This window comes from Brachyistius frenatus, unplaced genomic scaffold (genome assembly GCF_029030835.1).
Source record: "Brachyistius frenatus isolate BFR_SWC_R1_liver_20210118 unplaced genomic scaffold, ASM2903083v1 Contig_119, whole genome shotgun sequence".
NCBI classification, from domain to species: domain Eukaryota; kingdom Metazoa; phylum Chordata; class Actinopteri; family Embiotocidae; genus Brachyistius; species Brachyistius frenatus.
The window spans coordinates 184,926-210,208 of record NW_027210718.1 but is presented as its reverse complement, the minus strand read 5'-3'; the positions used below and the strand labels follow the sequence as shown (position 1 = coordinate 210,208).

General features: G+C 41.4%; 5 protein-coding genes across 9 annotated transcripts; 3 read left to right on the top strand and 2 right to left on the bottom strand.

Moving 5' to 3' along the window:
- Window positions 1–23: 23 nt before the first annotated feature.
- Window positions 24–2,082, top strand: LOC138629675 (sterile alpha motif domain-containing protein 9-like). The gene is made up of 3 exons (XM_069713529.1): window positions 24–89; window positions 189–227; window positions 1,270–2,082. The coding sequence occupies exons 2-3, from the start codon at window positions 203–205 to the stop codon at window positions 2,079–2,081; spliced, it is 837 nt and encodes a 278-aa protein (XP_069569630.1). The 5' UTR covers window positions 24–89; window positions 189–202; the 3' UTR covers window position 2,082.
- Window positions 2,083–2,157: 75 nt separating this feature from the next.
- LOC138629674 (sterile alpha motif domain-containing protein 9-like) lies at window positions 2,158–6,744 on the top strand. Its single transcript, XM_069713528.1, has one exon. It carries the CDS (start codon window positions 2,822–2,824, stop codon window positions 5,876–5,878), a length of 3,057 nt encoding a protein of 1,018 aa, XP_069569629.1. The 5' UTR covers window positions 2,158–2,821; the 3' UTR covers window positions 5,879–6,744.
- A 316-nt stretch (window positions 6,745–7,060) lies between these two features.
- Window positions 7,061–15,186, bottom strand: LOC138629642 (BUB3-interacting and GLEBS motif-containing protein ZNF207-like). Its single transcript, XM_069713480.1, is given in 12 exon segments — window positions 7,061–9,343; window positions 10,680–10,818; window positions 10,998–11,219; window positions 12,256–12,348; window positions 12,563–12,681; window positions 12,684–12,716; window positions 12,828–12,880; window positions 12,977–13,052; window positions 14,038–14,220; window positions 14,306–14,444; window positions 14,538–14,664; window positions 14,999–15,186. Coding segments are annotated over 12 exon segments (1,389 nt in total). The 5' UTR covers window positions 15,040–15,186; the 3' UTR covers window positions 7,061–9,179.
- A 1,315-nt stretch (window positions 15,187–16,501) lies between these two features.
- On the top strand, window positions 16,502–20,958 carry cunh17orf75 (chromosome unknown C17orf75 homolog). Of its 3 annotated transcripts, none has more exons than XM_069713469.1 (10): window positions 16,502–16,843; window positions 17,239–17,313; window positions 17,766–17,891; window positions 18,086–18,216; window positions 18,373–18,431; window positions 18,629–18,742; window positions 19,271–19,335; window positions 19,465–19,604; window positions 19,698–19,801; window positions 20,492–20,958. In XM_069713469.1, exons 1-10 carry the CDS (start codon window positions 16,701–16,703, stop codon window positions 20,705–20,707), a joined length of 1,173 nt encoding a protein of 390 aa, XP_069569570.1. In that variant the 5' UTR covers window positions 16,502–16,700; the 3' UTR covers window positions 20,708–20,958. The 3 variants fall into 3 exon arrangements, with proteins under 3 accessions (XP_069569570.1, XP_069569569.1, XP_069569571.1); XM_069713468.1 differs by having other exon boundaries at window positions 18,623–18,742; XM_069713470.1 differs by lacking the exon at window positions 17,239–17,313 and having other exon boundaries at window positions 18,623–18,742.
- A 746-nt stretch (window positions 20,959–21,704) lies between these two features.
- On the bottom strand, window positions 21,705–25,250 carry LOC138629638 (uncharacterized). 3 transcript variants are annotated; one of them, XM_069713471.1, is made up of 10 exons: window positions 25,063–25,250; window positions 24,895–24,972; window positions 24,700–24,732; window positions 23,647–23,733; window positions 23,364–23,461; window positions 22,996–23,228; window positions 22,836–22,919; window positions 22,657–22,743; window positions 22,502–22,567; window positions 21,705–22,408 (listed from the first exon to the last, which is right to left on the bottom strand). In XM_069713471.1, exons 1-10 carry the CDS (start codon window positions 25,180–25,182, stop codon window positions 22,404–22,406), a joined length of 891 nt encoding a protein of 296 aa, XP_069569572.1. In that variant the 5' UTR covers window positions 25,183–25,250; the 3' UTR covers window positions 21,705–22,403. The 3 variants fall into 3 exon arrangements, with proteins under 3 accessions (XP_069569572.1, XP_069569573.1, XP_069569575.1); XM_069713472.1 differs by having other exon boundaries at window positions 23,011–23,228; XM_069713474.1 differs by lacking the exons at window positions 21,705–22,408; window positions 22,502–22,567 and having other exon boundaries at window positions 22,686–22,741.
- Window positions 25,251–25,283: the final 33 nt, after the last annotated feature.

The window sequence follows — 25,283 nt, the reverse complement described above, 5'->3', positions numbered from 1 at the left end:
GTGTAAACTCTGCTTTGTCACCAACAGATATTAAAAGACTGATTCATGCTCAATAATGATCAACGTGTTCTAGTCTCGTGCTTCACATGGTAAGTGTGATCTTTGGTTTATGCATGCGAATGATAGTGATTAAAAAAAAAATAAGTAACACGATAAGAAATATTTAATTAGTCTTTTACTGTCCTTAGAAACTTCCATAAAGATGGGCAGCGGCTCCACAGACATGGGTAACTATGAAATGTATATCACTATATATGTAGGTTGGAGCATCAGTCGCTGACTGCGGCAAAGTTTAATTTGAATGCATAAAATGATCAGTCAACATAATCTGAACCGAGATTTCTACATTCAGGGATTTCTTTCAATACATTGTTATTATCATTATCATTATTATTATTATTATTATTAGGAAACACACAAAAAGCAACTGCTGGCTTGGTTAAACAAATTTACAACTGCAGATATACTGTGTATCACGTCTTTGTCAAGTCATTACAGAACACACTTAGTGATGCACCCCTTTCATAAAGATGTCTGAGAAGACTTTTTTATTATACTTTAAAAATATTGTAATATTATATATTGTATTACAAAAAATTACAGGATGAAATTGTGATGAAATAGATTTTTAAGAATAGTAAAACATGTATTTTTGTATTGATTTGGAGTGCACTTAAATGTGCTGCACTTGTATAGTGCTTTATCACCTTATGGTCTCAAAGTGCTTTTTTTTAACAGTTTTCTATTCACCCATTCACACACTAATGAGACAGCGCTGCTGTGCAAGGTGCTCACCATCAGGAGTACATTCACACCAATGGTATGCCATTGGGAGCAACTTAGGGTTCAGTGTCTTGCTTAAGGACAGTTAGGCATGTGGACAACAGGAGGAGCTGGGGATTGAGCCACCAACCTTCCGATTAGAGGGCAAACCACTCTAGCGTCTGAGCTACAGCCTCCCGACTTAAGAGTTAACTAACTGACATCATCAACATAGTATTGTAAATTTACACTTGTGACCAAAATCAGGGGTCTCCAACCTGTCGCTCGCAAGCTACCAGAAGCTCGCTACCCATTTCTGAATAGGTCACTGAAGGTTTGAACAATATGCAGTGCTTCCTTAGGCTTTCTTGAACTGTAAAATAATTTATACACTACATATATTACACATTTTCACATATTTATCACAGTGAACCAGGAAAGATGCATTAAATGTGCTTTTTTTTTTTTTTTTTAAATGACACTTGATTTTAATGTTTTGTTACACAGAGTGGCACGAACTGCCCTATGACAGCTGGACAGAATCTCATGTGAGTTCCTGGTTGAAACACATTGGAATAAAAGAAATGTACATAATGAAACTGAAGGAGGAGGAGGTGACAGGATCAGTTCTGGCCATTCTACAGAGGGAATCCATCAGCAACATAACTGCAATGAAAAGCGGCCAAATGGAACTTCTACTGAAGAAAAGAGACGAACTTCTAAAGTTGCAACGCCCGAAAGTGAAAAAAAAAAGTGACTTGTGTGGTAACAGTAGAGATGACAAACAAGAAAATGTTTTAGTTTTAGGACAAGAAACAAAACCTTCCTTTCAAGAACCCTGTGATAGAGCAGAGAAGCAAAGTATTCCCATAGCGTGCAGTGACAATTCAACCTCTACAGGAGTAGATTTGTCTTTCTGTGACTATCGGAAATTTGATCAGCATGAAAAGGACTGCAGATATGTAAAGCACAATTTGCTTCCTCCAGAGACAGGGAGTGAAAACATGATTGTTCCATGTCATGAATATAAGTCACTTGAGACGGCACACAAACTAGACTCACAAAGGCTAAAAGCAAAAGTAGCTAATGAAGTGTTAAGATTTGCATGTGCATGCATGAATATGAGAGCGAATGGGACGATTCATTTTGGCATTATGGATAGAGTCAGAGGCAGTCATAAGCACGGAGAAATCATCGGGATACCTGTCCAAAATCAGGAAGACTTTGTGGACGCATTAGATAACATTGAAAGATGCTTCAAAGGATCAAATGAACAGACTGATGCCAGGCAGTGCATAAGGAATTCATTGAGGTGCTAGACAAGGAAACGACTGAGAAAACATGGGTCATTGAATATGATGTTGTCCCAAAAGCAAGCATTGTAAAAGGTAAGCTTTACTATGTTGGTGTCCCAAACTTCTTTGAAAAGGACAAGAAAGTCAAATGTGAAGAGAAGGTTCCCTATAAAAGAGTGGGAGCCAACACACCACGCATATCTGATGACCTAGTTCATTTCATTCAAGGACTAAGAGAGAAAGACCAACAGAGAGAGGAAGAAGAATCTTCAAGCAATGAAACAGCTCCAGACTTCAGAAAGGATCAAAAGAGGAAACTCGCCATCCTCTTAACATGTGGAAAAACACATATGGACAACTCTCTGTTTTACATAGTTGTGACGAACAAAATTCCGCCAGAGCATCTCGACAACATAAGCTTCTTGATTAACATGAATCTATTCTGCGTGTTTGACTTTGACCCTGATTCAAAGACTTCTGGTCTTTGTGGAAGCTATAACAATCAGAAGGCTGCAAACCTTCACTTTCTTGATGACTATGGGAATGCCAACAGATCGTAAAATGCAGACATCAAAAACTCTTTGCAGCTTTTTGAGAGAACAAGCTGGATTTTCTGCAATGGAAGAAATGGCTTTCCTGGTGGGGAACAAACCTGTGATGAAAAAACCTGGATCAAAACACAAAAAAAGAAACTGAAAAATGCAGTGTCGCTCATCTGCAATGACATCCTACCCAGACATTCATTTGTGGTCCTGTTCCTGCTCATGTCTGATGTTGAACAACCACTTGTTGAGACTTTCCATGAGTTCTATGCGGAGATGAATGGACATGATTATTTGGCAGTCATATCAGACTCAAAGGAAAGCTACAAAAAGTGGTCAAGTCTTGCCCAATTGTCTTGTCCCATATCTGACCTGAAAGAAATCAGCATTGTTGAAATGCCACTGAGTCATGTGGATGCCACAGTTCAAAGCATTCAGCTATCAAAGACTAAATCTACAAGGACATTACCAGTCTCAAACGGAGGCTTGTGCTTCCTAAAGTCTGTTGAAGAGGCTTTGCTAGACTCTTTGGAAATCATCAGTGTTGACCAGTGTGATGACACAAAGTTGGAGATCATGAGCGAGGATGAAATCCAACAAATTGAGTCCCATTTCTATCGCGGTGGAAAGATAGAGTGGATCAACTTCTGGCTTGCTGACCAACAGAAGTGTGGGGTGATCATTAAGAGGGATGCCTACAAACAAGCAAGCACAATTCTCAACACTGTGATTCATCTTTCCAAATGCATTGAGAGTGTGAACATCTACCATCATCCTGGCAGTGGTGGAAGTACTGTAGCACGGCAGATCCTCTGGAGTCAGAGGACAAAAGTGCGATGTGCAGTTGTGAAACGGAGTAAGGAGGTTACGACTGTGTGCGAGCATGCAGTGAAACTGAGGGAGCATGATGAGAATGACACAAAAAACTGTCTTCCAGTGCTCCTACTGCTGGAGGACCAGAATGCAGATTATGTTGATGAACTCGGGCAGCATCTTAGAAATGTCATCGCAATCAAAAAGATTGTTCCGTCTGTGTTGTGCTTCATCCTGCTCGTCTGCAACAGGTCAAATGATCCAGAAAGAATGTGCAGAGCTTTGCCATCTCGAACAGTCACAGTCACACACAAGCTGTCAGATAGAGAGAAGCCCTTGTTCTCAAAAAAGGTTGAGCAACTCAAACTGCAGTTTAAAGCAGAGTTCATACTCACATTTGTGTTGATGAGTAAGGAGTTCCAGCCGAGCTACATCAAGGACTTTGTAAACAATATTCTGGATAACATTGATCATTCATCACTTATCACTCGCCTCATCAGAATTGTAGCTCTCTTAAATTGCTATGTCGAAGATTCGTACATATCTGTGTCACACTGTGAAGCGACCCTTGGCGTTGCTGTCCATGTGGACACGACTCGGGACCATGCCTTTGTGGATCATCTCAATGATGCAGCCAGACTCCTTTTCATCCACCTGAAGGAAAGCTTAACACAGATCTCAACGATACGAATTATTCATCCAAAGGTGGCAAAAGAAATTCTGACTCAGCTGTCTGCAACATTGCGTCAGAGTGAAATTGCCATGAATCTCATCAAAGATCCGGTACTTATCAATCACAGGTTCGACAGGGACGAGTTCCTGAAGTTCATCAAAGCTCTTTTTATTCGACGCAACAAAAAGAGCAGAGGAGATCCAAAAGGCACAACTTTTTCACCCCTTATTGAGCATGTCAGCACTGAAGATGGTGTTCAGAAAGCTGTCGATCTGCTGGAAGCTGCTTACATGGCTTTGGGAAAAGATGCACATGTGGCACAACAGCTCGCCCGGCTGCTTTATACAAATTGTAGATTTGAAGAGGCCCTCAAATGGGCAGAAGAAGCAAAATCTCTTCTTCCACATGAGATACATATTCTTGACACACTTGGACAAGTTTACAAGCGGTGGTTTTACTACTTGTATGACAACCTTGTGGACAAAGAACCATCCCCTGAAAGGGATGTTGAAATCATAAGCACTGCACTCAAAGGAATTTCTGCATTTCGGGCCTCTGAAAAAGCACCAACGAAAGAGACTCTCAGCTTTAACCATTCATACTACGGAGAAATAGATATTGGCTGCAGGTTGCTGAACTTCCTTTCAAAGGTAGATGTTTTTTCAAGCCGCACCGGAAAATCTGAGTTGATGAAGTACTTGTTAACAGACTACATACCAGCAGAGGTGAAAACACCCTGGCAGACGTTTCACTGGCAGTTGAAGGGGTTACAAAAGAGCTTGAATCATGCATTTGAGTACATTTCTGAAGATCTCAGCTACTTTCAAACAAATCTCAGTGAAGAGGATGAAGAGCATGATGCAAGGGATCTAGAACAGGTACACAAGCCTAGAGAATGGTTGACAAGGAAAAGTGCTGTATATGCTGGATTCTTTTGCAATATACCAGATGAGAGTGATGAGGCAGCTGAAAGTAGCAGTACCGACATGGCCGGTCCAGCTGAAAAGCTTTCTTCATTTGAAAGACAGATGAGGGCCTACAAGCTTGGTGGAGGAAACGTTATCACCATCTTCTCGCTACTTCATGACAAAAAAAGAGAGCGTGCAGGGAAAAAACTTGAGACAATCATTAACATGTACTCAGAAAACCTGACATGGAATGAGCTCGACCAGAAAGAACTCACAAACTTCATGTTTTGCCAGATCGCTCTTAACTGTGTTCTACCTGGGTCCTCAAAGCTGCTGTCCCTCCAAAAACTACAAGAGCTGAGCAAAAGATTTAATACAAAGGGGAAAAACATGTCATCACCAAGTGCTCTCTTCCTCCTCTCTCTTCTGTTTTGGCCTGAGACAAGCAATGAGTCCAGTTCAGCTGATGCACAGATCCTTTTAGAGGCCATCAATGTCCTTCAGAGACTTTATGTGAAAAAAAAACAACATATGAGGAAAAGCAGAATTTTGACTCACTTCTTTCTGGCAAAGGCAAGAGGTCTTAACAAGATTGTCCACAAAAGTGCTATTGAAAAGCACATTAAAGGCACTCTAAATGAAAGAAACCTAAAATGGCTTGGAGGAGAAGTATGGAAAAACAAGGAAGTGGTGCAGCTACTGAAACGAGTTGAAGGGTGGACTGAGAATGGAAAGTTGTTTGTAAAAGGTGGAGGAAGAGGTGACAAGATTAGGGTCGTTCCCCTACATTCGGCCTCCCTGCCAAATGGAAATGAAAATGTCACCTTCTACTTGGGCTTTACATTTGATGGAGTGGTTGCCCTCGACATTCAAGTGGCGGAATAATGTTTCCAGTGTAAATCTGCAATATGCACAAACCTAGTCATATAAATGTGGTCTTTGCATGATCTTAAGCTACAAAGACTTTCACAGGCATTTCTGCTTTCCTATCCAATACCAAAACAAGGGTTTTGCATACCCTCATTCATCTTTTAAATATAAGTTTAGATATGTATTGTAATTATGCAGAAGGCAATCAAAATCCGCTTATTCACTTCATTATGAGGAATACATACTGTATTTGGGGTGGATATAGTATATATGTAACTCAGCTTTTACTTGTGTTTAATTCTCAAAAAACATGACTTGTGCATCTGGAGGTATTAAAATGATGCTGGATGTAAAAAAAAAAAAAATCCTTTGCTCAAATTATATACATAAAGAAAAAAAGAGTCTAACTATGGTTTGTTTGAATGTAACTCCTTAAGTTGTGAATGCTTTACGAAACTTTTTTTGTTTTTCAACAAAATATTTGCCTTTGGAATTATTCTGAATGTTGTTATGTTTTATTTTCAGTTTGGGTTGGGTTAGGTTAGGTAGTTACTTTATTAATCCCCAAGGGGGAATTTTTTACCTTATAGTTTTCTTTTTTAAATGATCAGAGAAGTAGGATATATTAGTCTATGTAAGCAGAAAGTCTGCCTTGTTTGTGTACAATAAGAAGCAGTCATTTTCATGATCATAATGTAAATACATGATTTTCAGATAATTCTATAGACAGTTTAGTTGATATATAGAACTTTTGCCATATTAATCTCAATGTATTTCATACTTATACAAAGAATTTTGTTTTGTTTTTGGTTATCAAATGTTTCATCACAGCATGTTCCCACAATGACATCTAAAAATCTGTCATTTACATTGACAATAAATTTGTTCAGTGAAAAAACAAAATCTCGATGTTCTCATTATTCAATAACACAGGATGGACACAGGATATATGTTAAATGGCATACAAAGTTCAAAAGGAGATCATATTTATTTTGTGTGTGAGGGGAAACCAAAATTGAGGTCCCCACAGGTTTTTGAGGGTTAAAACTGTGTGTGTGTGTGTGTGTGTGTGTGTGTGTGTGTGTGTGTGTGTGTGTGTGTGTGTGTGTGTGTGTGTGTGTGTGTGTGTGTGTGTGTGTGTGTGTGTGTGTGTGTGTGTGTGTGTGTGTGTGTGTGTGTGTGTATCACAAAGACACATTAGAGTTTGTGAACTGGTTTATTTAAAAGAAAAAAGAAAAAGCATTCAGACATACGTAGACACATCACAGATAATATCCTGCAGAGTGCTTTGAGCGACGGATACTAAAAAAGTTTCATTAAGTTTTTGACTTAACTCCTCCAAATCTCCCCAGCAGCCCAATATCATTCAAATTGAAAACTTGAGATCAATACAAGCCAAAAAACGTGTGAAATCATAAAGAACAGTATGCTGTATTCATCAGCAGGTCGAAGCTTTATAGACCTTTAGTGTGATATGTAAGATACTGTACGAGTCCATACTTACCAGTGAAGACTATGACTCTGCCTGTGTGGCCTTGAAATCACTGGTATTAATCGAGACTATTCTCACCAAAATTGGGTATATGAGCCATTCCTTGACATCATAATAAATGATTTGTTGCCATCAGTGTACATTAAGCTTTCATGTGTGCACACCAAATTAAAATTATAGTAGTGGTACTTACAGCTTTAACTAACCTGTTGCTGGCAGAGATTCTCCTTCATGTAAGTAGTTAAAATCAAATGATCAAGTGAGGAACGCTGATGGAACAAACAGGATTAAGTGGAACAGCCATGAAGCAAACATATGAAAAGGCATTTCTACATCCAGACTTCCCAAAACACATTTAATTTGTAAATTGGCTGTAGGTGTCAGACTGCTTATGGTGGTGCTCATGTGGGACTCAAACAATGTGACTTTGGACCAAGCCATCAGTAGCAAATATAATGATCTGACTTGTCAATATCCAAACCTTCTACATGAATGGAGTTTCTTTTAAATGCTTTACATTTTCAGTAAAGACCTATTGAATAAGAAATGAGCTTCCTGATGCTCTCGCCGGTTAAAGAATGGAAGATATGGCACATAACAGCTTAACAATCAAGAAAAGAATATAATTAACAAGAGCTAACATGACTTGTGAAAATGATTCCTAAAACGCAACAACACAAACAAGGGCCTTCACCAAACTTGCTGCAAGTTTGGGGACATTGATATCCAACAGCGTGTACGCTGTGAGGGCCCCTGGTAATGAATGAGAAGACAGAAAAAGGGTGAGACTTGCCTCAGGCTGAAACAGGGCTACACTGAGACAGGGCCTCAGCCAGTCCCCCCATGGCATCGCTACAGGGAGAAGAGAAATCTGGGTTTTAGCACTACAGCCACGACTGACCCGGATGTTATGCAGCTGTACAATGCACTCAGTGTGTCAAAGGCCAGTCTGCCAGTGCCATGTACAGAACATCAGTAAAACAAAATGAAATACACCACTTACAGTCAAAAGAAAACATTTAACAGCATTTTTTTTTTTTTTTTTTTTTCATTTCAACCAAACAAATGATTTCTGTCATTCGATGTTCACTCTTCATACTCAAGAGAATAAAAGCGCAGTCGCCATCTATTTCATAACTGGAGTACAAACCTGCTGTGATGTCCCTTTGCCTTCTAACATCCCGCAAAAAAGAGTCTTGCATTTTTCCCACATTTTATTACAGTACAGTTTCACAACGATACACATACCATTTCATTTAATACCTAATCTTCTTAAGTTTAAAGGAGTAGTTTCTCATAAAAGTATGAACATAAAACAGAAGGAAAGCGTAAACAGTTAGTGGAAGCCCTCACCAAACAAAGTTGGGGACACAAGTCCAACAGCACAATGTGCTGTGAAGGCCTCACCGTTTAGCTTAGAACAGAAAGGTATTTACATAAAACTTGCCTTGATAAAGGGTGGGTACTGCCCATGTAACTCCAGCGCCTTCACAACACTACGAACCATATCTACTACACTTCTATAAACCTAAATGAAACATGAGAAGGAAAAAAAGCCACAGAACAGAGATGGTTTGGATGAGAATCATATTGAAACAGTTCATAGTCTTTGTTAGGTGCAGTGTAAATATTTCCCATGCGCTCTGTGGTGCTTTCATAGCTCTTTTGTTTGCTGCTTATTCAGTGTCTCTTCCTCATAGCTCAGTAGTAGAATAAACAGTACCTTGTGGTAACTAAAATACCAATACTGGGTTGTCTACCAACAGCTGAGGACATTAGAAAATGGTTGAGTGTCCAAACCTATTGCAGAGAGGAAGGCAGGCTTCAGTAGCGGCCTCCAGGAGACATGACAGGGGGTCTCATACCCATGGGTGGCCGAGGAGGGGCTCCCTGGTATCCTGGAGGAACCACAGGAGGGGCCTGTCCGTACGGAGGCATCCTTCCTGGTATGTAGCCTGGCATCCCCTGCGGTGGACCCCCATACTGGCCTGCAAGAACACAAGTTTGTGGGGATTAGTTAAATGCGAAATGACGCTAAGAAGCCCGTTGTACATCACAGAAATAGCCGGAAAAACTCTGTATAATTGTACAATTGTAATAATACTGTGTAATTAGACTGAGGCCTGATTTTTCCTTTGATTCGACGTGTGGTTTGTTTTGATGACGAGAGGAGAGGTTAAATCAACAAGATGAGTGAACAGAATTTGAATAACATCAGTATTATGTATTTATTTTAGTTTTCACTTGGTTCGTATTATGTGTTCAAATGTACTTTGATTGCACTACATTGTTTGGTAGAAAAGAGAGAGAGAGAGAGAGAGAGAGAGAGAGAGAGAGAGAGATGATCTTTAGTCTCCACTCCAGATCAAAGGGTGGCTCACCTGATAGCTGTTTCCAAACTACCAATAAAACCAAGAGGAGAAGAAGAGAAATAGAGAGATTGAAGAGCCTTGCTAACTGTAGACTCAATGAGGAGACGTTTGTTGATAGAGCAAGTTTGGTTTAGAAGGACTCACTTTGTTCTCTAACGCCCACAGCGGAGCTTCTATTGATCATTTTTAATGTGGAAAAATAGCGGGAATTTTGCTAAATGGCAAGAACCTGAAAACGGATCGTAAATTGGATGAATTTGCATTAATTATTGCGATTGCATGATGGGGATTTCCTGGAGGAACTGACTGTGGAGTTTATTTAGTCTCCAGCCATGCTCGGGTCTCTGTATGTAGGTTCATGACATAAGGGACGGCTACGAGACAGGAAAGGTTCCTGTGTTTATGCCTTTGAGGATGTGAGGCTTCTACGTTTGCTTGGTCTTCAGTCCGGTTATGACTTGGATATTGACAAGTTGTAAACTTGTAATTACCTCGATATGACCTGAATGCAGCGTGAGGCACAGTAATGCTTTGACCTAAATTGCATTAACATTGACGTACTAATCATGTTAATCATTTTAGTTGACGATATTAATTCATCCAATACTTTGCTTTATGACAGTACAGGAAAAGTAAGATCACCAAAGTCAGTAGGATTCATCCTCTTTGGATCATGAATGAGAACACAAAGCTTCATACCTCCGGTAATTGTTTCAGTCTAAACCAAAGTGGTGCATCAACCAACACTGCCATCCTCACAGCCATCCAGTAGCATAGAAGGTATGTAGAAAAGTTTAACGAATGATTTATAATCATAATGACATCTAAGAGAGATTCTGATCTTTCAGCAGAGTTTTGCAACCAACAGCATGTAAGAACAAACAGCTGTTTAGAAAGCAACTAAATGCCTGAAGTGTAAAGTGTTTGTGAAGGAGAGGCAGACCGTGTGTACCAGGTATGGGATGCCTCATGCCGGCCTGCTGAGGAGCCATCATGCCACCCACGGCACCCACAGACAGGGCGGCAGTCGCAGTCTGGCCCTGGCGGGAAATACCGCACTGATATCTGGGCAGCTGACACCGCAACTCCTCCTGCGGCACAAAGAGAGCAAAGAAGAGGACGAATAATTTGACAGTGAGGTTCAGTGGCGCCAGTAAAATGAATCAGATTTACTGTGACAGAAACTGGCTATGATTCATTGCTTTTCTCAAAATTGTGCAGCTACTTACTGTAAAAACTATAAAGAGACCGTTCCAGCCGGACTACTTACCAGTGAGACATCCTCATCAGGGTGGATCAACTTACTGGTTGCACTGGAGGTGGTGAGTGTGGCGGGCTTACTGGTTACATTGGAGGGAGGTTTGGAGAGCGTACTGCTGCCAGCGTTGGGGCTGGCCACTGCAGAGGAGGCCTGAGTGTAGGCTGGGAATGTGGGCTTTGAGGGGTCAGAGGAGGTGGAGGGAGGGGTGTGAGGGGACCCTGACACATTCTGCTGGGGGGAGGGGGGGGGGGACAAGAGAGCACATTGGAGAGACTCTTCTGAAAGGCATTTCAATTTCACTTATAGTCATACTTTTAAGATTACTCCCATTTCAGCAGTATTTGGGCTTCTTTAGGTCTGGCATTAATATATTTGTTTCGTACACAGAATTAAGATGGACCATCTCGAGATTCCTCTTCACTCTCTTTCCTGGGTCTGTTCACCCGAGTCAGAAAAACATATAAGTTTAATGACCGCCAAGAAGTGGTTTGTTTTTACGGTGTGCGCTAAACCTTTTGCGAAATAATACATGAAGTCCCCTCGTTTGTGGGGTTCAAAGAACTATAAAAAATGTAATTTTCAATTAAAACAGCAACATGTCTCAATAAAAACACGAGTTGCAGACAATAGGGGGGATTTGGGTGATTTAACCTGCACCTACATCATTTTTCAAATACCGCAGTATTGCAATATAAATATGTTATTCAGTTTTCGTGAGGAGAGTTTAAATTATTCCAAGAGGAGAACTTTACATCCACGTCTCTCATGTCTATGCCTGCTTATGATCATCTAATCTTTGACCATGTTGATGCTAAGTCTATAAACCGGCGTCTGGGTTGTCACACACATAGTAGAGTCACCCTAAAGTATGACTAAAGTGGAACCAATTCCTTCAAGCCTGCAAGAAAACAAATCCAAAAGAGCATGCTGTGCTATTCTGCCCCACAGCAGTTCAGAAACAAGAAGCCCACTGTACAAATCTGCATAACTCTTCAGTTTTTGGTTCGATTTTGAGGTGATCAAGATATTTCTTCAGGAGTATTCTATTCATGCAGATTTGTAGGAAAAGAAAAAGCAAATGAAGGCATGTTGCTACAAATTACAAAACATGTTATAAAGCTATAATCTCACAAAATGGCTACTTGTTTGGCAAATGAAATAGATTAAACCTGCCCAAGTACACCACAGGCAAACTGTACACGGTTGTGTGCATGCCAGTTGTGAAGCTGCAGGTTGTCAAGAGTAAAGCAGGCAGACAGCTGCGTACTTGTGACGTGAGAGGGAACAGAGCTTCAGGAGAAGCTGACTGAGAGTCTGCGCTTGACGAGCCAGCGCTTGTACTTGCAGCCCGGCTGCCCATCTGTAGCACAGGAAAAAAGTAAAGGATAGGAAAATTTAATTCAATAATCCCTTTAATTAAAGGAATTCCCGGGCAGTCTTTGTGATACCACCCCGCGTGAGCTCAGATAGCTACTCAAACATCCCTTTAGTCAAGGGGAGACGAGTGTAACGTTCTGCGGGACTGCTGGGAGGACGTGGAAACTGTGCAGATGTAAATGGTGTCATGATTTTACCTGTCCTGCGCTGGGGAACAGAGGTTTCGTGACATCAGGCTGCGCCGACGGGACGGTGGCAGCAGCGACTGCAGGTCTGGTGAGCACGCTGGCAGCAGGGGGACCTGAGGCATGTGTGTGAGGCCTGGACGGTGACCCACGGGAGGAGGGATGCCTGATAACAGCAGAAGAAAGATATTTAACGTGGGGAAACGTCTCACCATAATATCCATTTAAAAAAAAAAAAAAGTTTATTGAGTCTACTACAGGCGGGCAGGGCCATTACCTGGTGGCACACCCGGCATCATCGGGGGCATCATCCCACCCATTGGCATCATCCTTAATATACGAGGGAGGGGAACAAAATCTGTGTTTAAATACAATATATAGTGAAAACAGGATTAATAAAATGTACTGGTTGATAATGACATTTACCCCGGAGGCATTCCCTGCATTACAGGAGGCATTCCTGGCATCATGGGTGGCACACCTGGCATCATCGGGGGAATTCCTGAAACAAACAGATTCATTATTACAAACGAAAGACACTCCCTTGCCATTTAATTAGGAACACCTCTTTTAACTAACACAGTCCACTACAACGTCTCAGCCACATATTCTAACTTTCTGAGGCGTGTAACACAAAGCCTCTTGGAAAGTTTTAAAGGGATACAGTAGTTTGGATTGTTTGGATCCATATCGAGTGTATGACCTGCAGCAGATGGGGGACAGCACGTCCCCAGTTTGGAGAAGCAACCAGTTGCACCAGTGTGGACGCTGAGCTATGTTCTGCTGTGGACGGGGTCAGCGACAAAATGAATTTTGGCCACCTAAAAAAAAAAAAAAAAAAAAAAAGGCCCATCTAGAAACAAACAATATCACTTTAAGTGTAAGCTGTATTTAAAATGTACACTGCTTTGTTTCGCTGCCAGACAGCCCTTTACGATGGGGAAGTGGACTGTTAAAACCAATTATGTTCTCATTAATGCCACCAGACTCCTTTATAGTAATTTAACTCGCAGAACACTGTAGTTGCTGGTTTACAGCTGCCTCAATCCGTAAGCCTGCCGGTCACACAGGAGCGTAAACAAACTAACCTACCCGATGCAGCAGTAGACCGACAACAGCAAAACTACTGTGTTTGTCAAAGTAGCCTGGGAGCTTTGAAGTAAGCGATATAACAGTTTCAGTTCCCCGTCAGAAAGCGTTTTCTGACAGCAAGGTAAAAGTGTCAACACATTATAAAAATGGCATACACTTAAACTGATGGAGACTTTTTAAAACAAATACGTTTCTGACCCCATCGACAGGAGGACGTTGCTTTGCCTCCGTGTCAGTGCAGCTGCCTGCTACCCCAAACTGGAGGTGGGGTGAAATCATTAAACAGAAAAAAAAAAACCTGGAGTTGGAAAGACAAGCGCATCAGTTGCATGTGTTATCTCGTATTTGTTCAACAGCTGGTGTATTGCAGTTCAAGGTAAATAACTGTCTCTCACCTGAGTAGCTTCCTGGTGGTATCCCCGGAGCACCAGAGCCAGGAGGCATGCCAGGCTGGGTCATAGGGGGGATGTAGCCCGCCTGGGGCTGACCAGCTGCAGGCTGCTGGTAGGAGGGACCAGGCTCGTCGTCATCTTCGTACTCATCGGAGTCATCCTGGTTCAGCTTTTTCTTCTGAGTCTCTAAAAAATAAGAAGGAGCAGAATCAGCCCTCTTGAATAAAAAAAAAAAAAAAAACAATGCATTGGGGTATTTTGGTGCTAATACCTTGGTTTTTTTGTTCGAGCACTCTTCTTCGCTCTTCCATGTCTTTTTCTGGGATACCCTCCATGCCGTATATTTCCAGTTCGATGTCTGTTCTTCCAGGTATCGCATTAGGAACTCCATCAATGGTCTCTTTGTGGACCTAAAAACGAAGAGGTATGGTGTGAACACGTTAGTCCATAAAGAAATGACTCGGCTTTGACTTGATGGTAGATGACACACGGGTTTCCCTCACCTGCATGCAGTGGATTGCCAGCCCGGGGCCGGTGTACAGCTTTTTATGACAGATGTGGCACTTGAAGTGTTTGGCCTTCTGATGCTGAATGAGTATCTTTTCATCATCAAAGTCTCTGTTGCAGTACCTGAGATCCCGGCTGAGGAAACCTGCACAAGATCGCTTTATTTCCCAGCTGAAATGTTTCCCGCATTTGTTTACGTGTTGTTGTTGTTGTTGTTGTTGTTTACTCAGTACAGACGTCAAAGACCTTCACAGGCACTCCTGCACGGGGATTTCTTCAAGGGCTTTGCCGTTTAACTCAACCAAAACAATAAGTAGCTGGCACGTTGCGAGTCAGCTATACATTTATTAATTACATTAACTGACAGTAAACGTTAGCTTGGTCACAGGAAGTAACGCTGTGTCACACAGAAACAGGAGCAATATAACACCGCATATAAGACGTGGAAAAAGGATACCAGCACCAGGGTTTCATTTGCTTTTTCTTCTTTCTCCCCATGACTTCTGCACTCAGTCCACTTGCCTGCTAATTCACTCAGGTGAAACAGCTTCGAGGAAGATGGCGTCCGGACTGAAACGTCCCACAACACACTGCGGCTCCAGCGCGCCCCCTAGCGGTCCTGCTCCAAAACGACTCTTCTTCTTCTTTTAGTTTAATTGGTAGTTGGCAAACAGCTTCCGGCCCGTTACCGCCCGCTACTGATCTCACTCTGTTACTTCTACCCAGCGGTGAAAGAAGTAGGCCTATTTAGATCCTTTACTCATATAAAAGTCATTAAAAGTAGAATACTACTAAGTAAAAAAAAATTTTTTTTTTTTAAAAGTCATGCATTCAAAATCTGGTTTAAGTAAAAGCACAAAAGTATCAGCATCAAAATGTAGGCCTACTTAAAGTACCCAAACTAAAAGTAGGTCACTCATTATGCAGAGTAGCCCGTTTCAGAATGAAATATATTATTGGATTATAATTACTGATTTATTAATGGGTACAGGGCTTTGATGTTGCAGTTGGAGCTGATTTTAATAGTTAATATTTAATATTCTTTCCTATTTAATTCTCCACACCCTTCAAAATATCTTCTTTTTTTTTGTCTGTTTGTTCCATTTGGGTTGTGCCACATCTTTTTGATTTGTCCCTTAATTACCATTTTAGCTTCTGATTTGATATATAGTCTACATTAACATCACAACTCCTCCCCTTCAAAGCTCATTTTGCTAGTGTGTGTGTGTCATTTCATTTCCATCAATTCCAATATGGGCAGGGACCCACACAGAAAATCTTCTCTACTACTGGAGTTACAACATTTTAAACGCGTTATTGCTGCACACAACTCTGATGTTATTGCTCTGCCTAGCCTATCATCCTCTACCCATTGCAAACCAATAACCACTGCCTTCATTTCACATGCACAGAAACAGAAATGTCATCATAAAGTCTCTTTCTGGCCTCAATTTTACATTGAAGGATTTCTACTGCAGCAGCAGTTCTTGTGAGTCTTCGATCTATGAAGCCATCAGTGTACATTTTTAAATATCCATAGCGATTCCTTGTGTGTGAATTAATGATCTTACAACTCGCCCATGTTTGTTTCTTGTCCATTCAAGAAGGCTAAGCTGGATCCCAGGTTGTGCCAATAACCATGCGGCAGAACAACAACTGGAGAGTAACTCCCATCCACAGCTCCCAGCTTTCTTTGAGCCACCCATCCAAAGCTCTAAACTATTGTTTGTTTGTGTGTTTGTCTTTTATTCATTTTAACCAGAATTAAAGAAGTGTTTCATTTCACTAGAACTAGTCTAAATTACTATTATTTACACAGCATTTTCTTAAAACTAGAAAAATCGTGTTCATAAACACACGTAGAGCCTTAATGTAATTCCAACGTTTTGGCTCAGGAACCAACATTAACAAAAACAAACAAACAAAAGTAGTCGGACACATTTTAAAACGGACACATTGCACATGCGCAGTAGGCATACGCAAGAAAAACAAAAGCTTCCAAGCAAAGCTGCTGTTTTTGCGATTATTACTTCATATCGGCCGGCAATTTCAGAGTCTACAGTACTTACCCACCAATACAGCACAGCTAAACAATCAAATACGTCTGCGTTATCCGCCGTTTCAGCCGGTGCCAGCTCTCTCCGTGCAGCGGCGGGATCATGTTTACCTCCCAAACCTCGTCCTTCCAGGATTCAATTGACGTGGAGGAGAGAGATGACTTTGACAGCGAAGAAATAGCCGGATACAGCCAGAAAATCCAGCTGAACTGCTACTACACCATCTATCTTTATCAAGGCACGAGGTAATGGTGGCTATCACTCGTGTTATTACCCGCTTTGAGAATTTGAAGAGAGAATTCCTGAATTTATTCCCACTGTGACACGTTGCATGTTTTAGCGCTGTTAGGTAATTGTTTTTTTTTATATATGTATTTCTATTTCATTTCGTATACGTGTATGCATTGTTGTTCACGTGTTGTTGTTTTTCCCCCCCTTGAAAACAACCAGGAAAAAAAAAAATTAAATCCCTGGTGTTCAACTACCACTTAAGTCTACGTTTTTCTCTTTAGTTGATTTAGTCCGCTGTCCCTGAACCTGCTGACACTCATGCAGGTTAAAAAAAAAAAACAATTAAAAAAAAAAACCAATTTAAACATCAAAACTGACCAGGTGACGAGTAAACTGTCGATTGTCGTAGATCTGAGGCTTCTGGGGAAAATGTGGCATGGAACCAGAGACGAGCAGACTCCACAACAAGTCACGATGACTTTAGGTAACAAAGGAGCCGTCCACCTACTTTCTTACTCGCTTTCAGTGGTCGTGTCTCTTTGGCCGTGACTGTTGTGCGTTGGTGTGTCCACGACCCGCGGAATCCAAATCAACATGGAATCAATGCTGTTTTCATTCGTGATTTTGTTCTGATTGATCATCGCTGTGCTGCTGAGTTACATCGCCTGCAGGTACCCAATCTTAATGTGTCTCCGTGTCAAATGGAGCTGGTAAAAAAAAAAAAGTAGTGAATAATATCCCTGAATCTCTGTGTACGGGGGGGACACCCGGGCACAGTTCCAGCTATGTGACTCAGTTGTGTGTTGTGTTGGATGTTTGGCTTCCGGTCATCAGCTTTCTCCATTTCCTCTCCATTGACTTGAGTGGCTTCCGAATTCCTCTTCGCCTGAACAGACTGCTTGTACAGGTACTGACTGTATGCCCTGCCCCCCGCAGCCTGACACTAGTTGACAGCAGCCTGCCAGCGGAGGCCGAGCCGGATCTGCGGACCTACATATCAAGGAGGCTGAGCAAAGGGGCCCTGCTCGGAGGCATGGGCAACATCGCCACTGTGGAACTCGGGTAATAATTTGACATCACCGGCATCGCCTGTCTGCAACACAAACGCACACGTGTGGGACTGATGCAGCACATGTGTGGTATGCCTGGTATCATGGAGGAGGTCACATGGGGACACGAGATGAGCTAAAAATGCAGAATCAGACAAAATAGGTAAGTTGGTTAACACATTGGTGTTGAACATGTACTCTTCCCAGTATTCCAGAGCAGGCGGTCGGCTGCTACTGCTGTCTCCTGGAGCAGGAGAGGTCTCCTGAACAGCCCGATGCTGATGGAAATGGATACGTCATCTGCTTTATGGGAGGGTCTGAAAAAGGACTGAACTTATATCCTTTTGCATCGTGGAATCGGTCAAACTCATTCTCTGATGTTTTTGAGCATTAATATCGTACGTGATTACAAAATGTTCTTTGCTGCATTTTCGCAGTGTGTCTACGTCATTACTTTGCTAGTAGTAGTTTAAATTCCTTGACTCGAGACACATTTAGATTGGAGCTTGATAAATACGTCCAAGGCCTTCATAGCAACCTGCAAATCCCAGAGGTATGAGAATGCAAGAGCAGTTTAATAAAGTCACATGTGTGTTATTGTATTATTAATGCAAGATTGAAATGTCTCTCTCTCTCTCTCTTGCTCTCTCTCTGTGTGTGTGTGTGTGTGTGTGTGTGTGTGTGTGTGTGTGTGTGTGTGTGTGTGTGTGTGGGTGGGTGTGTGTGTGGGTGGGTGTGTGGTAGCTGCAGAACCTCGAGACAGAAGTGCGTCCCTATCTGAGCCAGTGGTATGAAGAGTCTGTGATGCACATTCATCGAGTGGTGCAGCTGGTCCAAAACAACATCAGCTTTTTGCTGCATGCCGTGAGTCACTTTTCACCACAAGAGACAAAGAGAAACGCTCATAGGAGTTACTGGAATTAAGACACTGTGACCAATGTTTGTAAAAGCAACCCCACACACTGAATGGCTTCAATGTGAAATGATGTTGCTTGCGCTGGATATTAATTGTGCTCAGTAAATATAGTATTTGAATGAACAAACCTGAAAATAATTTGTAAAGCAGAAAAAAACGGTAAAACCAAAATTGTTTTGTTTTGGAATTACTTTTAGTTTTAATAACAGAAATCACCAAACACTTGTGTCACCACAGTTCCTGTTGTTATGGGGAAAGTAGGTACCCAGGGGTCGGAGCTTTTAAAAAAAAAAAAAAAAAAGATACCAGAAAACTGAGTATAGGAACTATCTGGATGAACTCTCTTTGTTTACCATTTGCATTCAAATACTTTGTTCCAAAGCGTTCCGAGTTGTCACTTAAAATCCTACTAGTGTGCATGAACATGAATGTTTTCCAGAACAATACATTACAGCCACTAAACTTTCCGTACGCAGGCTCTGAGTCACATACATGTGGAGGTCGTCAATTCAGACGAGAGGACGAAGGCTGACGTGTCCAGGTGAGTTAGGAGACAATCCTCACACTGAGCCTAACACTTCTTTAAATCCCATGACTTCTAAAAGAGACGCAGGTCTGCCTGCCTGTTGTGTGCGTGCATGTAGTAGCTGTCTGTCGTATACTGCACCAGGTTCATCAAAGCAGCCAGTCTGCAGGGCCTGTCCCAGCAAGACACCACAACAGCTTCTCTGTGCAAAGCCATCTCAGAGGACACGCAGTCCGACCTGATCATAGACTGCTCCACCAGCCCACCCACACTCACCAATACTGGTAAGCCATGTTCTATGACACACACACACACACACGCACACACTGTATCTGTGTACCGTTTAAGAGTCTAATAAAGATGTCTTCTGCCCTCAGTCAGTAATCGTTTCTGTGACGACTGGATTCAGGCCTTTCTAAACGCCGCAGAGCGTTGTAATCCCTTCCTGCTCAGACAGATTCTGGAGAACTTCAAACTTAAGGTGAGTAAACATAAATATAGACTATAGCAGGGTTTCCACAGCTTTTTTGGTGTCTGAACAACAGACTGTATATAAAAGTGGACGTAGCTTCCGGGTCTGAAAAGTGAGGCCAGTGCGGAAGTGCCGTAAACTGCAATACCACCGAGGGCCACTAGGGGGTGACTCCAAAAAAGGCTCCAGCTCTACAGACTCCCATTTAAGCTTTTTTTTTTCCCACAAATCATAATGGTGTCATTCGTTAAAGTCCCCCCTTTTTATTTGTTTTCTGGAGGTCAATCTGAAAATAATCCTATCTTTAATGAGATATTAGGCTTCAAAAAGCAGTGTGTCTGTTTGATTGACAGGCCTGTGGTGCAGTCAAGTTTCCACTATAGGTGGGTAGAGCGTAGTGTCCTCGGGTTCCTCATCAAATCGAGCCAGATTCACCGTTCGCTCCTCACACCAAAATAGCAAGATGGCGACGGCCAAAATAAAATAAAAACTTTAGGCTTCAGAACGGCAGTTCCCAAACCAGTGGGTGGCATCATGGTTGGTTGCTGTTTGTTTTTCCCACGAAAATGACTACCGCAAAGTTTGACAAACTACATTATGACTCTCAGTTCCTCTTGGCAAATAAACGGTTTTCTTTCATTCTGATCCTGATTTCAACTTGTTACTTCCTCTCTGTCCGCCACCGCTCCTACTGCCCAGGCCATCCAAGACATGAACAGCCTGAAGCGCTTTGTGCGGCAGGCAGAAATGAGCCACTACGCCCTGTTTCGCTGCTACCAGTTCCTGCAGGGCTGCGGAAATGGGGATGTGTTGCTGCAGAATGCCAGGGCGGAGCACAGCGACCTGCCTGAAGCCTGCAGCATCATCTCTGTCCTGGAGGAGTTCCTCAGGGAACAGCCTCAGGCTCAGGCCTGATTTCACTACAACACAAGCCTGTGCTACCAGTCACCTAAAACTAACAATACAACCTTTCCACAAATATCAGATTGCCTAAGAAAAGTTTCAGTATATTAAGGCAGATACAGAATTTAAATATAAATTGTAAAACATGTGTAAACTGGCACTACGCTTGCTGCAGAGCTACAAAAGTGGTGGTCAGATCTAAAATATGTACAGAAAAACACTGACAACTCACACTCAGCTTTTCTCAGCAAATGTGTCTTCTTTTTTTTTTTTTTTTTTTTTTTGGGGGGGGGTGTTGTAATAGTTTGCTAGTTCAGTAACATCACTACAATGACAACTATAATTCCGGTTAGGTGTTAATTGGAAATTACTTTAAAAATGAACTGACAGGCCCAAGTGAAGGTGAAGGTCATTTTAGATCTTTAGATTCCCAATCTTTTCCTTTATGCATTTTTTTTAATTTTTGCTTCTGTTGTGTTGGGCGTGTAGATAATGATTCTATGAACCAAATATTATTTCTAGGGTTTTGCTAACTGACAATGAACACAATACAAGATTTATCCAAACGAGAGCTACTGCTCATTGGAGTGGAATTATAGCTTATTTGATGTCCAAATATAATTGTATGATTGTTTATGTTTTATTTGATTGTACTGTACTAGTTTTCTTTTTGAGAAGAAACCTATTGCGAACGCACAAATCACTTTTATGCTTTGCTTGTTACATACGCCTTGTTTTTGCTTACATTTCAGCCCTGCACTACTAAATTATTTTTATCTAATGAATACTGATACTGTATATACATAATGTATGTTTATCAAGTGATATTAGATGTCCGTTTAATCCAATTCCGGGAATGCATTGTTGTAGATAGAGTGTAGTCTTTGGATTCGATGCGCACGTTGATTATTTTCTGTTTACAACTACCTTCATAGCTTTCACCAGCTCAAGAGTACATGGAAACAGAACAGGCACAATGTGAGTAGTCACTACATTTGCTAAGTGTAGATTCAAGTTTCTGCAATTGTTACTCACAAAAAATGTTTTCAAGTAAAAATTTAAAATGCAGAGAAAACTGGATGAAATATTAAAGTGCTCACATTAAATATTAGCATGTTTAAGTTATATTTTACTTTCATGGAGCATTACAAGTTTTCAATTCCATAAATTGTTTAAAAGGTTTTAACACAAAGTTCAGATCATTCCCATTAAATCCAGTCCAAATGTAATACAGCAATATTAATGTTGATGGTGTAAACTGAACAAGGTGACATGTAAATGAGTCATTTAGCTATTGTGAACCATGGTGTGACTGACACAGTGCATGTGTGTGGACATTTATGTAGTGTGCTCTCTGTTGTTATAAATGATTGTGTGGTTATGTCGTGTATAGACAGCTGAAATAAATACCACAGTTAAACCTCTTTGCTGCAGTTGAGCATTTTGTCCAGTGTTTAACGAGGTGACAAACATTGATATTTTTGGTGCCTGTTGCATGGATACAAACTGTTTAACTTAAAAGGTGAAACACTAAGATGCAGATATTTACCAGCAACAAAGAATTATGTCGGATCCAAAAGTTATAACGTCCTTAAACTACACTTCATATCCTCCAGCAGGTTTCCTCCTCCGGCTGCTCGTCTGCCCCCAGAAACAAACAGCTGAAGCTCGAGGCACTCCAATGAGTTTGAAGATGCTGCACATGTTGTCATTCTGTGTAAATTTATAAAGACCGTATCATAAGAAAATGAAAGGAAAATTAAATGAGATGTTTGCAAGGGGACTAATTGATATCTGAAAAGTTACCTGTGCTGTGATCAGACATCTTCCTCAAAAGACAGCTTGGCACGTCATAGATACTGTCGGTGGGGTCTGAAACAGATCAAGCATTCCACCACAATATTTTTTTATTATTATTTTGATATAGGCCTAATCAGTTATTTTAAAGTTAGTCATCTCACCCTGATGTTCAGCAGACCTCCTGTAAGACAAAGGGAAGTCATACACGCCCTCTTCCATCTCTGCTGAATGGTTCACCTCACATATCTCTAAAGATAAAACACACAATTGGGTCACTGGGGACATCTGTGTGTTGTGTTAATCTACATAGTGAAATATTTAAAGTATCTTTATATCATACTGTTCCTGGGAGGTAAAACATCATAGTCTCCTTCTTGTCTGTCCTTGAACCCACCGGGCCACCGAGGATCGTCGAGACTGTCGTCTGAAAAAAGCAGAGTTTAACATGACGTAGCTAAAAGAACAACTGAATTCAGGTGCAAACCATTTTAAATGTTCACCCGTCTGGTAGTTACAGGCTAGCAGTGTGTTCATGTAAGTGGCCTCTTCGTTGCTCATCTCCTCCGGCTGGCAGACGGGAGAGGCGACGCTCTCGGCCCGCAGGTGGATCTGGTCTAGCGAAGGACCCGGGGCGGACAGAGGCCGAGCAGGCAGCAGCTCCATCACACTGTCGCTGTATGAGCTGATGGGATTATTGCTTTTTAATCGGTCCCGCTGCTCACACACTTCAAGGCTGAGGAGCAGAGAAGAATGCAAGGTCAGTGCCGTGCAAGGAGGACACAATGTGCACCATAAAAACAAGAAAATCACCCAAATCCGTGTTTAGAGTTCAAATCCAGTCGACCACAAAAGTCCTCTTGCTACTTACTGTGTGCCTCTGGAGTCTGACACTCCAGAGGTAGAGAGGTGCATGGCTTGCCAAAGGTATTGAACCCACTCCTTTCTGAGAGCTGGTGTGTCTGCTGCCTACAAGCAACAAGCGCACACACACACACACACACACACACACACACACACACACACACACACACACACACACACACACACAGGCAAACAATGCTTAGGAGGTGACCGAATTTGGTTACAGCTGAAACTGTGATACTACCACTGTCACGCTGCTTGCAGTCAGCCAAACCACAGTGGAGACTCACCAATACTTTTTTCTTTCCATCTTTCATGATCATTTCAAACATGAAGCGCTTCGTGCCAGCTCTCTGGACTTCTCGCACAGATTGCACCTGGTCCAAGAAGGGGGATAGATACGTACTTCATCAATTTCTATTGATGTGTCCTAACAACGATGCAGCACTGGAGGAAGTCCTCAGTAAACATAGTAATACCACAAGCAGAAGTAATCTGTTAAAGTAAAAGTAATGTATTCAAAAACATTCAGCCTATGTAAAAAAAAACAACAACATTGAAACATTCAGCATGGTAATACTATCGAAAAGCTCAAGTCATAAAGAACTATCGTCAATCAAAAGAAGATTAAGGAGTCCTGCGACAGATGGTGTGACCGCACAGAGCCCTGAGCTCAATGTTATGGAGTTATTGTCAGACAAAGAGACACTCGAGACTTAATCCACTGAACAACTGTGGCAAATTCTCAGAGAAGCTCAAACCAACCATCCCGCTGGGAATATACAACCATTTTCTCAGTCTTTTGTTGTCCCTCTCCCAACGTTTTTGAAAGGTGTTGCTGCCGTCAAATTTAAATTGAGCATATGTTTATTAAATAAAAACAGTAAAGTTTCTCAGTTTCAACATTTGATATGTTGTCTTGGGTCTATCCAAGTCAATTAAGCTTTTATCAATTAAATATGGGTTCACACGATTTGCATTTTGTATTTATTTACATTTTAGTGTCCCAACTTTTTGGGAAACACGGTTGTATTTATGACTCCATTTCGTTTTAATAATTTGAATCCCGACTTGTGACTGAAGCAGTTAAATAAATATAGGTTAGTAGAGGGGATGAAAGTAGGTCACCGCTGACTTAATATTCTCCCAGTTTGGGCCTTTTGTTACAAGTCCTACATCTAGTTTGTATTTCTACTGGTGCTATCAAATAAAGGCAAAATGCCATAGAATATCTGAAAAAAGTACTTTAGTCAAATACTTATACATCAAATGTTATTTTCCACAACTGCAAAACATTTTCTTATATATCAACTGTGATAAAAAAAATTTTAAAGAGAACTTACTGTGAATATGTAGTAATAACCTCTCAAGTGTGTCTGTGAAGAGAACAATATCTTATATTGACATTGGAAAATTGAGATCTCAAAAACAAGGGGGAAAAAAACTATTGCTAAAAACACCATAACCATGTTCAGTTGATCATTGAGCCTGAATGTATTTCAGCAGTCAAATATAAAGGACTTCAAATGTGTACTTACAGCGCTGCCATTCTTCTCAGTATAGAAGAACAAGGTTGTGTTTTGAAGCCTGAACCAATATCTGACCCATCTCAATTTCTATAGGTAAAAGTAAACAAAGCCGAGTTACTGACTCCCTTCTAGCACATGTTCAAAGTGATTTAAGAACCAGATGAATTTGTAATTTACCAGATTATCTTTTCTCTTCTGCAGAAAGCCCTCAAACAGGAGCCTGGTCGCATCTACAGACATGTTAGCCCTCAGCAGAAAATAACTTCCCACTGTGGCTACTGTTTGTTTGAACACCATCTACCGGTTTGTGGTGCGACTTCCTCCTCATGCGAGCTGTTGGCAGTATCGTTCACAGCCCCTTCAGACTCACTTCTCTATTTTGCTTGACTAAAAGCACC